Raw genomic sequence first — 11,809 nt, 5'->3', positions numbered from 1 at the left:
CTTTCTCGTGTTGTACACTTCCAAAATTGTCAGTTCATTAGCATTTACGATGTTGTTACTGTCTCATCATCAGGGTGTAACTGAGGATGCAGAATTACTCTCTGTACAGTTGTCAAGAGTTGTGAGCAGAGACACTGTCATGGTTGTGTAGTATGTCTGAATTCTCCAGAGATCCCCGTCCTCAATCAATCTCGTTTTGTCGCTTGTCGTGTTGACAAGTTCAATTTCGCGAAGCATTGAAAGAGGCGTGTCCTGTGCTGTCGAAGTAGTGAAGTTTCCATACGGCAAGCACATCGCTTCCGGTGTGGCCTCGACTAGATAGATATTCTAGACCGTGTTGCTGTTCGACAGGGATGTGCGGATGCTGCAGAAGCATGGGCTGGGGAGCCGCATGGAAGCTGGAGGACGGCGCCGTGAGGCAACCACTAAAGCGTGAGGCTGAGAGGTGAGAGCGGGAGACGCTCAGACGCGGGAGGGTAGGAGAGGTCTCCTCTTCACACTGTCCACGGGCTGCACCGCAGGCCAGTGCGTGTCCCTGGCTCCAGCGCTCCAGAGCCCGAGAGGGGAACGGAAGAAAGGGAAAAGGAACCTGTACGTCTCTTGTGTCCGCGCCGCAGAAACAACGTCGCTGGTGCTCACGGATCCAATCGCAGCGCCTATCTTTGTTGGGCTTGGCCCGCCTGGCAAACGATTTCAGGCGCATAGGCTTGGCCCGTTTAGACCTGCTGGTTGACGTATTCTTATAGCATCCCCGTACTTCATGAGCCCATTTATAATGTTCAGCTAGAATTCCCAAAAGATGGGCTCGACCCGCCTCCCGCATGCGGGAAAGCCAGCACCCGGCCCAGAAAATCGGGCAGACCACATGGCGGCCCGTTATGACAAGCTCGTGCGACGATATCTCCCTGACCTCGGCTTGACTCTCTTTTTTGTTCTGCAATTTCTAAGCTAACCTTGACTTGACCCAACGAAATTCCTTGACCCAATCGTAGTACTCGGCTCCTGTGCGCGGCACGTGAAAGCTGCAAGTGCGCGGCACCTCGACGGCCCCGCGCGCTGCCCATCCGGCCATGGGCCATCCCTGCCGCCGCTGCGGCCATGAAAAGCCGTCGCCCATCGGCATCCGGCAACCGGCAGCGCGGTGCGCGCCGATGTCGCAGCGACCGAGCGGAGGCCGCCACTGGCCACTGTACATCGGATTGGGACGCCCTCGGGCGCAGCGTTCCCGTCCCAGCCTCCGAGGCAGGGCACGCTCTGCTGCACCGCAGCCAAATGATTGCGCCTGGCCGTTAAACTACCCGTACCGACCGGGACCCGGCCCCTGGATCGCGACACGTGCCCTCCCGAGTTACGTCATCCACCCCCCAAAGTACGAGTCTACTATGCTTGCAAATGCCGTGCCTGTAAAGATGTCACGGGGGTTAAAGAAAAGAAATGCGACGCCCTCGTTCCGGTTCTGAAAAGTTGCACCGCCCGCGTTGTAAAGCAAGCCTGCCCTCTCTCCGTTTTGATTTTGGCCTAGGGAAACATGTGGCGACCTCTGCAGGGTAGGAAAAAAAAAGATGTGCCCGCCCCGTACGGTGTCAAGTTGATTGGGGGGGAATAGGATAACGAGGAGCAGCAGGAGTGCCCGCACTGTGCTCGCAGGGTAGCAGCGTTCGTGACATCATGCCCTGTCTCCTCGAAAGGAGATCGTGATGCGCCAATCGACCTGGCAGCGGTTCAAGTGTCCAGCTCCATCCAGTACCGGCTCGACACACGCCCTCTTTGATGAGCCATAAACAACGCGAAGAGCTCAGGACTGATGACCCACCCAATCCGAAAACCCAGATCGGAGCAGATGCTAAAGCAGCAAAGGTGAAGCCAAAGCGGACGCAAAGGCGCGCGCCCTTTTCTAGCTGCTGCTGCGGCAGCCTTGGGCGCCGCCGCCAACAGCAAACCCATGCCAGACGCATGTGCCCGCGCCGTGCCCGCCTCGATCGATGCCGTCTCGCCGTCGCCGCCTGCTCCGCTTCGCCTGGCTATCGCCGAGCCGCCAGCCACGGAGTCGGAACGTCCCCCACCACCCCCGGCGGCGTGGCGCGCGCACCCGGCCCGCGCGGGCGCCGTAGCAGCCCGCATCGGTGGCTGTAAAGCGTGGCGCGGCCGGCCACATGGACGGGCGCGCGGCACGCATCATGGACGCACGGGGCCCCGCCGGCGGTGTGAGATGGCGCTGGCGACGATCATGGGGCGATAGCCGGGTTGGTTGGGCCGGGAGTTATCATGCCGTGCGTGGGATGGGCCCTTGCATCTTTTTTTATTAATTCAGTGCTCGTATTTTTGCTGCGTCTGGTGCTTGCACCGCTTTCGTACACCCATAACATAACATACTAATACTCGTGGCCTGGCACGTTTCCTTCTAAAGTTTGTTACAAGTGTAACGGCTCTCCAGGTCTCGCCCTTTTTTTTTGGATCGGAAACTCCGCGGCGCAGGGCAACAAACTGTAGAGCATACCACCCGCGCGCATTATGGGGGAGTGGTTAGATACGTGCCAATCATCCCGGGCGCTGGTCCCTTGTACATTTTCCTCCCATGCTGAGGTGGACGGGATCATGGATGTGCGCTGGGGCTGGTGGCCGCTCCCAAGATCCAGCTAAGCCTAAAGCCTAAAGCCTACGCCCCTGCCTACCTTTCGAGAGGAGGAGTGACGTTGGGGTGGAGCTGGAGGGGAGCGCGAGCACGTGACGGCGGGCGTGAGCGGCACGTGCCGGCGGGCCCCGCCTCCGCGCGTATCCGCCGGGGACGGGCGCGAAAATTCAAACGCCGGGGGTGGCGCGGGGCGGGGCCACCAGGCGGGGCGGATGTCAGCGGGAGATCCAGACATCGGGTCCAATCCGAGAGGAGTGGTGGTGCCAGGCTGGCGGTCCAACCCTGCGGCGGGGCGGGGGCCCACCTGCCGCGACGCGTGACGCCACCCGTGGAGTCAGACCGTCAGAGATCCAGCGCATGCAGGGTGACACGCAGGAAGCATTGGCAGAGGAGTGCACGCTTTGTGCAGAATCCAATCGGTCACGGCCTCGCCGTCGCCGCTAGCAGCGAAGTTCCCTCCATCGCTGGAGTAAACACTGCAACTCGGACAGTTAAAATCCGAGTTCGGAATCACTGAAACAACGGCCGTAAATCAAAGCACACTGCTACCACCACAATGGTGTGTTTATGCAGTAGTGTTAGCAAAGTTTGGTAAGCTAATTGAAGGGTGTTTAAGGCAGTGTCTGCCACTGCCACTAGCTTGTTACTGTGTCGCCTTCATCCTCGCTCGCCAACGCATCCAAACACAGGGGAGGCGCAGTCGCGTCAGGATCAACAGCCAAGGCACTGGAGCCCGTTCCCGGTCGTCACGAGGCGTGCTTCGTCCGCCGCTTCCCATCGGCCGCCATCCCACATGGCCTGCGCGCGCCCTCGGCGACACCACCGGCGCCCATTAGACCGGTCGATGGTGATGACGAAACAGCGCGGCGACCGCAGAATGTTCCTGCCTTCCTGGCGCGGCGGATCACGGGCGGAAACCGGGACCATTGCTTGGATCGATCATGAGCTCGTAGCGCCGTGCAGGGGCCGCCGGGCGGGCGCGCCACGCGGATAAGGCTAGCAAGAAGGTCATGGAGCGAGAGCTGAGGTCCAGGCTCTCCAGAGCATACGGTCGAGCTACACGACGACGCCTATCGCGGATCAGCGCGCGGCATAGGCGGATAGGCCATCATCATATATCCTTCGCCCCACCAACGCGACCCATCTGGCTGGGGCGTGTGTGATACGATGTTACGTAGGTGGTGTGCCCGTGAAGGTTGTCGACGATGCGTCTTCACAGCTTTCCTTGTGCTTGGAGGAATGGCTACACGCATGGAGTCCCCGTCCATGCACTGCTACGCGTACGCACGCATGCATTATGGAGCACGTTAACCACCATTCCTCAATTCTAGCAGTGTATGGAACTCCACGCAGCTACCATTCTAGCAATCATGCGTGCACCGCCTAACTTACTAGCTCTGGGAAAAATCAGAAAAGAAATGCATGCAGCGCCTAGCTCATTGGCCCACCGGCGTCTAGTATCTACTGCCAGCTCGATTTGATCGAGAACCTGTAGTTAGGAGTAGTAGCTAGTGGCAGCAGCAGCAGTAAGCACTACTCGATCATTGTCGTTAACAAAAAAAAATGGTATTGATTATTCTGTTCTAATGTTCTCTTACTGGCGGTTCGGAAGTTGCTTGGCATTGTTAAATGTCCCTGATGACCAATCTCAGAGAACGACTGCTAATCCTAGGCACGTATAAACAACCAGGTCGATCTACTGTTAATCGGCAACTTCCATACTGTTTGTTCATTGGCAGTGTCCATATATTCTTCACATGAATAGTACTGCTACTACTATACTAGTATAGTAACATATTCTGGTCCTATGTACATTGTTGGGTTGACCTGCGGACCAAGTGACCAATGCAGATCCTCCATGCATGCAGCAATGGATGAGGATGTTGGCGAGCTATGTATAGTCTACAGGTCCTCCCCTGTCCCCCATATGGCCATCGTCCTCCAACAGTTTCACGCATGCCAGCCACAGCGCTGCCCCGACGTGAAGTGTTTCCCGGCCGCATGTGCCGTGCCTCCCCCATCTTGCATTGGTTGTAGTGGTCTCCATTATGCACGCACATATCGGTGCGCCTTGCTCTTCCATGTTAGGCCAGGGAAGATGGTCCGATGGATGCAGATGTGATGAATTATAAGTTTGTTGATCGGAAAGGGTTAGTTGATGGTTAGCTGCTCCTTTATGGTTATGGCCACCAGAAATCGTTTCTTGTTTTCTTTTTTTTCTTTTGTTTCTTTGGTGTATACTACATTCATGTGGATATAACATACTCCATACCTGAATTATTTGCTTGGTAAGAGCTTCCTCCAGTCACAGATAAGTATTCTGAAGTTTGGTTACAAATTACATTTTTTTTATATATATTTTGAGTCTAGGTATTTAGAATGATACAACTAGATTTGCCTCAAGAAGTACTTCTACAAATGTACAATTATATTGTGTTTCTTAAATATATTATAACAAAAACTAGTCAAAACTTTTTTTATGAGTGGAGGGAGTAGCTGTTTTTTATGGGGCCTCTGGCCTTTTCCTTGTGTCGTTGTTGATGATGTTGTAACGGTAGTTGGGTTAAGTAGTTAACCTCTGCAGATGTCAACCTCATGCTAGCATTTGGCATGTGCTATGTGTATGTCCTCCGAACCATGGATCATGAATGACGCAAGCTAGTTGGTAGATGTGACACTGCAGTAGTTGATAAGTTCGTTGATGAACTAACCCTATTGTTGTTTACAAGCGCATGCAAAAGTCCTGGCCCTTTTTCTTCTCTGCCTGCGATCCGTGAACCGGTGGTACAATCTGGATTAGGATGTGGTTGGCGTCCCAGCCGCCGCCGCTTTTCCATGAACGAACAACCTGTGCTGCTCTGTTTCATATCGGCATCTTCTTTGTTTGCATGTTAAGTGGCGAAGGTTTCAACACCTCTCTTGTTGGTAAGATGAACTCTGGCAGCCATCACAGGATAGTTAACAGCTCAGAGATCTGATTCTGCAGGTAGTCCCTTCTTACAGGTAAGGGCTTCATTCACCAGCTTTACATGGCAAAAGGCATCATCTTTCGGCATCGTCAAGAGCAGCATCATGTGTACAAGTGCTCTGGATTCTGATTTTGTACTGCTGGTCGTAGCAGGTACTACGTGCTCGTGACCATGCAACTGCAACTGCAAGGCCAGCAGAATCGCACTCGAATGCGATTTAAGTTCCATCGCTGCGCATGTGACGTGCCCCTGATTAGGGTGTAAATCTGGAGGGAATCGCGAGCAACTTGCTGAGTAACATTCTCTCCGTTCTAAGAAAAGGCGCGCGGCTTCCTCGCATTGCTATCCACAGCTGATAGTCCGGCCTGTCTATCAAAAATATATTGATGATCCCTGGTGCCTTGGAATGAATTTCTCCAATATTGTTTCCCGTTTGATCATAACTTGGCCCGTAGGATTCCTGCGAAACTGGTAGGAATAATCATGCGCCCCCACGCATTGCTTCCCCTGCATTCCAGTTCACCTGTCCTCCATGTGAGCAGAGCTACTTCTCCTCCATTTCCTTCTTTCTTTTCTCCTGAAAATGGGCCATGGGGATCGCTCATAACAGCACAATCTTCTCAGAAAATTTTCATCGGAGAGCACAAAAATGAAAATCGACTCACTTAATTCCTCCCTTTTTATCATGGCACAACCTAGCTGCATGTATCATGCTACCATCCTTGAGAAAACCATCATGCAAGGATAATGGCATTAGAATAGGCGTGTGATCGCACTGGACGGGCTCGTCCGCTCGTGGCTGCAAATTATTGCCGGGAAGACGCTGGAGGAGTCGACCGTGAGCGCCCCCTGCATATGAGCATATGATCCAGCCAACATTCCAGCCAGGCGGCGCCAGTCTTTTCTTTCCTTTGTTTTTCTTAAGTTGGAGAGATCAGAATATCAGAGCGAATTTAGTTGGCATCGTATCTACTGCGCCCAACTGTCTCAACTGCTCCCTGCATAATTCGCACGCACCCGCAGGAATTATTCAGAGCTCGCCTGCTGCCCTCATCCTCGGGGCTCTATCTGAGACTGAGAGGCTTGCCGACTGCTGCCGGATCGAGCTGGTCAATTATGCTGGGCTCTGTTTGGACCAGGACAGTGGGAGGAATTTGGCGCGAGTCTCATGGGAAGCAACAGGTCCAGCTAGTCCGTGCAGGATCTGGGAAAATTTTTTACTACAATGTTCCAATGCAAACAGGGCATGATTTATTTTTATTTTACCGTGTGACAAGGTCAGGGAAATGGTAAAGAACTAAGCGTCGAGGCCAACGGGAGAGTATGCCATGTGGGAAGGACAGGACAGGTTAATCTTAACAGCCTCAAGGCTCTCACGCTAAGCATGATGTCACAGCAGGCATGCCGGACTAAGACAAGATCTGGAGATATTTTATATGCAGTTACCTGTCAGGTGAGATGAGCTCCGGCTACTTTATCAGTTTATCTCAAACAAAAAGGAAAAAAAAAAACTCCACTAAGGCCTTTCACAGCATGCGAGCGGTGCCGGAAATAAAAAGAGCACCACTGTATGAAATAGGCACCGCTCTCATTGGGCTGCAATGGCAGGCATTGCTTGTGGATCCCATATCACAGTAGAATAAATAAAACAATGAAGCATCAGGAAGAGCAAGCGACGGGAAAACTTCAGTTTTTTTTTTGTTGGTTATTCGATGGGCATCGGCGCTTGCAGGTTCATCGCTCCCAATTTTCTTAGTTTGGGCATCGCTGGTTGCAGTGTTGAGAGCGAAGCCTCTATACTCTCTTTCCAACTGGAGCATCACTCAAGCGATACATTGTGGAGGGCCTAAGTGGACACAGAGAGTAATAGCAACATACAGTGAGCTTCACTTTGATGTGGCTGAAGACAGTGAATTCATGTAGCTAGCATATGATCCACAGCCACAGACGACTGAACGTTCAAAATTGACCTGCCATTGTATATGTACATACTAATCTAGTCGTAGCCGTAAACCAAGTAGGAGTGCGACCTCTTTCCTGATCTCAGATTCAGTTGACCCTGCCCCCATGTATTTCGGATCAAGCTGGGGAGAATTAACGGCTCTTGTCTAAGCAAGGATTGATGAGACTCTGCTCTAAACAAGAGTTTGCACTGCTGCAGGATGGCTCTGAGGCTGTGGGTGGGCGAGCTCAGCTGCCAATCTCAGCCACTGCAGTGGTCCTTGTTGTACATGTGGTAGTTATCTTCAAAAGGTAAGAGGCGGCATCCTTTCCCAGTTAGAATACAAACTAGCTCTTGCAAAAGAGCAGCACCTTGTTCCGATCCTGCATAGATTGGTTTAGGCAATGCACGCTGTCACTGCAACACGACCGTTGTCCTCTGCTCTACAACGAAAGGTTGAGCTGTGGTCATGTTTGATGCCACACATTTTTTTCCCATTTGACGGTTTAAGTGCACATCCTCCCGTGAATAAGTCGAGGACAAGGGTCGCGTGGACACGGCTGGTATCCGTGATCGAGTCACTGACCCTGCTCAGGTATCTTTTCACGAACTGTTGTTGTCCGCAGTAGCCGAGATATAAATTAACCCGCTGCTCCATCGAGCGGATGGCCGTCGCGTCGGCGGCTGCCGAAAGAGATGGCGGCCCGATGCCCTCGGGCGGTCCGGGTGCGCGATCACCGACCGCGACGCGCCACCGGCCGGTACGGCACGGTGCGCGCGCCGCTCTCGCCCCGCGCCGCCCGCCCGTGACACGCTTCCTGGCGACCGACGCATACCTGGCCCGCGCAGCGCCGGCGCGACCACGGCAGCTCGCCGCGACGTGTGAGGCTGCGGGCCGGCCAGCCGGCCGGCCGGCACGGCGTTTCCCGCCATCCCGTGTGGGGGGACGGAGGCAGAGACTACGGGGTTGGATCGTTCTCCTGACCTCGCACGTCAACGTCCGGTTCCCGTCCCGTCTGGCCGCGCGGCGCGAGACCTGTGACGGCTCCGCGGGCCAACAATACTATTAATGTGCGTGCCAGTTCAGGGAAAAAAACAATGCGTGCGCTCGGTTTGGGAGCACATGTGTCCCTCTCAACGGCTTTGTTAAAGTCAAGCTCCGCTCTGGCTGCTCATTTGCGCTGCGCTAAACACCACAGACTAATCATGTTGGCTTGCATTATTAGGGCTAATTTTCTCCCCTTGTTTCGTTTTCCTAGCATGGACAGTTTACCGCTCCACAAATGGGAGCAATTGTTGGGCTACATGCTGGTACCTCTTGATCAATTCGTTTTGGAATGAAATATGGGAAAGAAAAGGGGACGAGAATGAATATATTTTTTGACCGAGAACATGTGGGGTATTTTTCTTATGGCAGGTAGCAGCGTATGGGTTGGTATTATACTCGGTCAGAGAGCAGCATGGGCTTGAGTTGCCACGGAGAAGGAAGAGGCGAATATGTGCGTTCAAAACCAAGGGTTTGAACGCTTAGATGCAAGGACCCAATTATGAGCCCTGCACGAGCTCTGACAGCGGAATAAAGCCGTATCAGCACCCAGTTAGTATTTTTGAACAAGGACGACTGGATTGTTGTTATTTGTTCAGCTAATCTTTACAGTGCCCTACTCTGGACAGTATACTTTCTTTTGTTTTTTGCGGCTCTGCCAAGACCACATTTGCAACAAGTAATTTTTGCGCAGAATTTACGCAGACCAAGCTCTTTATAAATCCAATACAAATCGAAATCCAGCTAAATTATAAGTACAAGCAACAACGGACAAGTTTGAACAGCAGGACCGAATGAGTCATGAGCACCCAATGTACTTTACAAAAATAACAAAAGAAATCAAGAATCAACAAAATCTTAGAATCGTGTGATGTACGATCCATTCTTTTTTTGGTCTCTCCCAGGGTCGATGCCCCTTCGGCTTAATATGATGGAAATTCCCCGTTAGCACACGAACCCTGGCCTAGTTGCCTTTTTATCTCCTCCAAATCTTTTCCCCCCTAAATAGACGCTTTTCTCTCCTTTTTTTCGATGCGTTCTTTTTGAGATGCTCGCCCACTAATAACGCTCTGTTCTCCTAGCAACCAGTAGCCGGGCGCCACGTGCTTCACCGCCGCGAGTTAACAACTCGGCAATCCAGAATGCCAGATCTGAGCGCCTCGGGGGGCGCGACGACCCCCCCCCATCGTGACTCAGACCTTCCCGTGGCCGTCCGATCTCCTCCCGACGGCGGAGATGGATCCCTGCGCGCGGTGCTCCAGGGTGCGCACCACGTCGGCCATGGACGGCCGGAGGCTGGGGTTCTCGCCGACGCAGGCCGCGGCCAGCGCCGCCACCGCGGCGGCCTCCGCGGCGTCGTAGGCCGTGCCGAGCCGCTCGTCGACCAGCCCGCGCGCGTCGCAGGCCGGCGCGCTGGCCCTGAGCCGCGGCGCGAGGACGGCGGTGAGGAGCCGGCCCTCCTCCGCGCAGAAGGCCTCCATCCCCGTGAGGAGCTCCAGGAGCAGGACGCCGAAGCTGTACACGTCGCTCTTCTTGGTGACCACGCCCGACCGGATGTAGTGCGGGTCGACGTAGCCCGGGGAGCCCAGCATGGTGTGCGCCGACGACCGCGGGCGGACGGCGGCGGAGAACCCCATCCGCGCCGACCCGAAGTCGCAGAGCTTGGCGGTCATGGACGCGTCCAGAAGCACGTTCGAGGCCTTCACGTCGCCGTGCACCACCTGCGGCTCGCACTGGTCGTGCAGGTACTCGAGCGCCCGCGCCACCTGCAGCGCCACCGACACCCGCCGCGCCCACGGCATCGCCCCCGCGGCCTTGCCCCCGCCGTGGAGCCGCTCGTGCAGGTTCCCGTTCGCCGCGAATTCAAGCACCAGCACGCCTTCCTCTGCAAATCGAACGGAAGCAGAAACCTTTCAGCACACCGCTCGCCGGTACTAGACGCTCGAACGGAGACAGGAGACAGAGCACGGGGCACCAACCTTGCTGTTCGCAGAAGGCGAGGAGGCGGACGATGTGCGGGTGCCGGACGCGCTGGAGCGTGTCGAGCTCCTGGCGGAACACGCGGTGGAGGCGCTCGCTGCTGCGGTGGACCTTGACGGCGGCGAGCGCGCCGGAGAGGCGCGCGAGGTACACGGTGCTGAACCCGCCCTCGCCGACCACGGCCGAGGTGAACCCGCCGGTCATCGCCTCCACCTGCGCCCACGACAGCCCCCGCGGCCCGGCTTCGGCCCCCTTCTCAACCTTCTCCTCGAACGCGCCGAAATCCCCGTCGTCGTCGCCCTCACGGTCGCCGGCCGCCGCATTGGCGCCGCACCCGCAGCAGAAGAACCTGTACCTCTGCACCCCCATCTCCGTCAAGGAAGCCTAGCCTCTTGCTTTCACCTCTCCCTTGGGGTTTCTTGCACACACACACAGAGCAGAGGGGAGGACTTGCGAAGCCTTGAGGGTGCCTCCTGCCTCCTCTCTGTATCGCGCCTCTGTGTACTTGGGAGGGAGGCTTATATACAGGCGGGCGTGGGGAATTCGGATTTGGTGGGGGTGTGAACTGTGAAGTGCCAACATTAGGATGTGCGCTGTGAATTGTGATGAGGGATGACGTAAGCGAGCGGGGGGAAATTATGCAGCAGTGGGAGGCATGATGGTGCGCCTGCCATATGGGCCCCACCTTACTCACAAGTCCCACCTCCTGCTCTACTGTCATGCATGGCCTCACCTAATATGCTTCTGGAGGACATCAATCAAATGACATTTTGTTCATTTTCCTAGCCCTCCATTATCTGTGGAGATCGATAGATTACAAACGAAATTGTGTCCCTTCTTAGACGGATAATTGGACCAGTACACTGGTACATGGATGATGATGCTTCTATAACATGTCTTTGGCGAGTGAGTCCATTATGTGTGGAGCTTCCACCGGATTAGGTTACGGCTGAAGCTTGTTTAACCACTGGAGGACACACATGATTTGCAGAAGAAACCAAAGCCCCGAACCGAACAGTTATGGTTCCTTCACGATCCAGGATGTCCGGCAACCACCACTGATCGACTAGGCAGGGCGAGATGATGGCGCGACGCCTAGCTCCCGTGGAAAAAGCCGGAGGCTTCTCAGGGGCATGTCAGCTTGCCGCTGCCGAGCTCCGATCATCAGCTTAAATCAAAGGAGCCTGGCTGCTCACTCCACTGCAGCATCGGGAATTTACTCCCGCCATCAGAGATCTAAC

At 54.7% G+C, this 11,809-nt stretch overlaps 1 protein-coding gene across 1 annotated transcript; it reads right to left on the bottom strand.

Annotated features, from left to right (window-relative positions):
* Positions 1-9,319: 9,319 nt before the first annotated feature.
* On the bottom strand, positions 9,320-11,049 carry LOC112875446 (probable receptor-like protein kinase At4g10390). Its single transcript, XM_025939301.1, has 2 exons — positions 10,568-11,049; positions 9,320-10,473 (listed from the first exon to the last, which is right to left on the bottom strand). The coding sequence occupies exons 1-2, from the start codon at positions 10,935-10,937 to the stop codon at positions 9,782-9,784; spliced, it is 1,062 nt and encodes a 353-aa protein (XP_025795086.1). The 5' UTR covers positions 10,938-11,049; the 3' UTR covers positions 9,320-9,781.
* Positions 11,050-11,809: the final 760 nt, after the last annotated feature.

The sequence above is a fragment of the Panicum hallii genome, chromosome 9 (genome assembly GCF_002211085.1).
Source record: "Panicum hallii strain FIL2 chromosome 9, PHallii_v3.1, whole genome shotgun sequence".
Classification (NCBI taxonomy): Eukaryota; Viridiplantae; Streptophyta; class Magnoliopsida; order Poales; family Poaceae; genus Panicum; species Panicum hallii.
The sequence above is the reverse complement of the archived record's forward strand: the minus strand, read 5'-3'. Positions and strand labels throughout refer to the sequence as shown.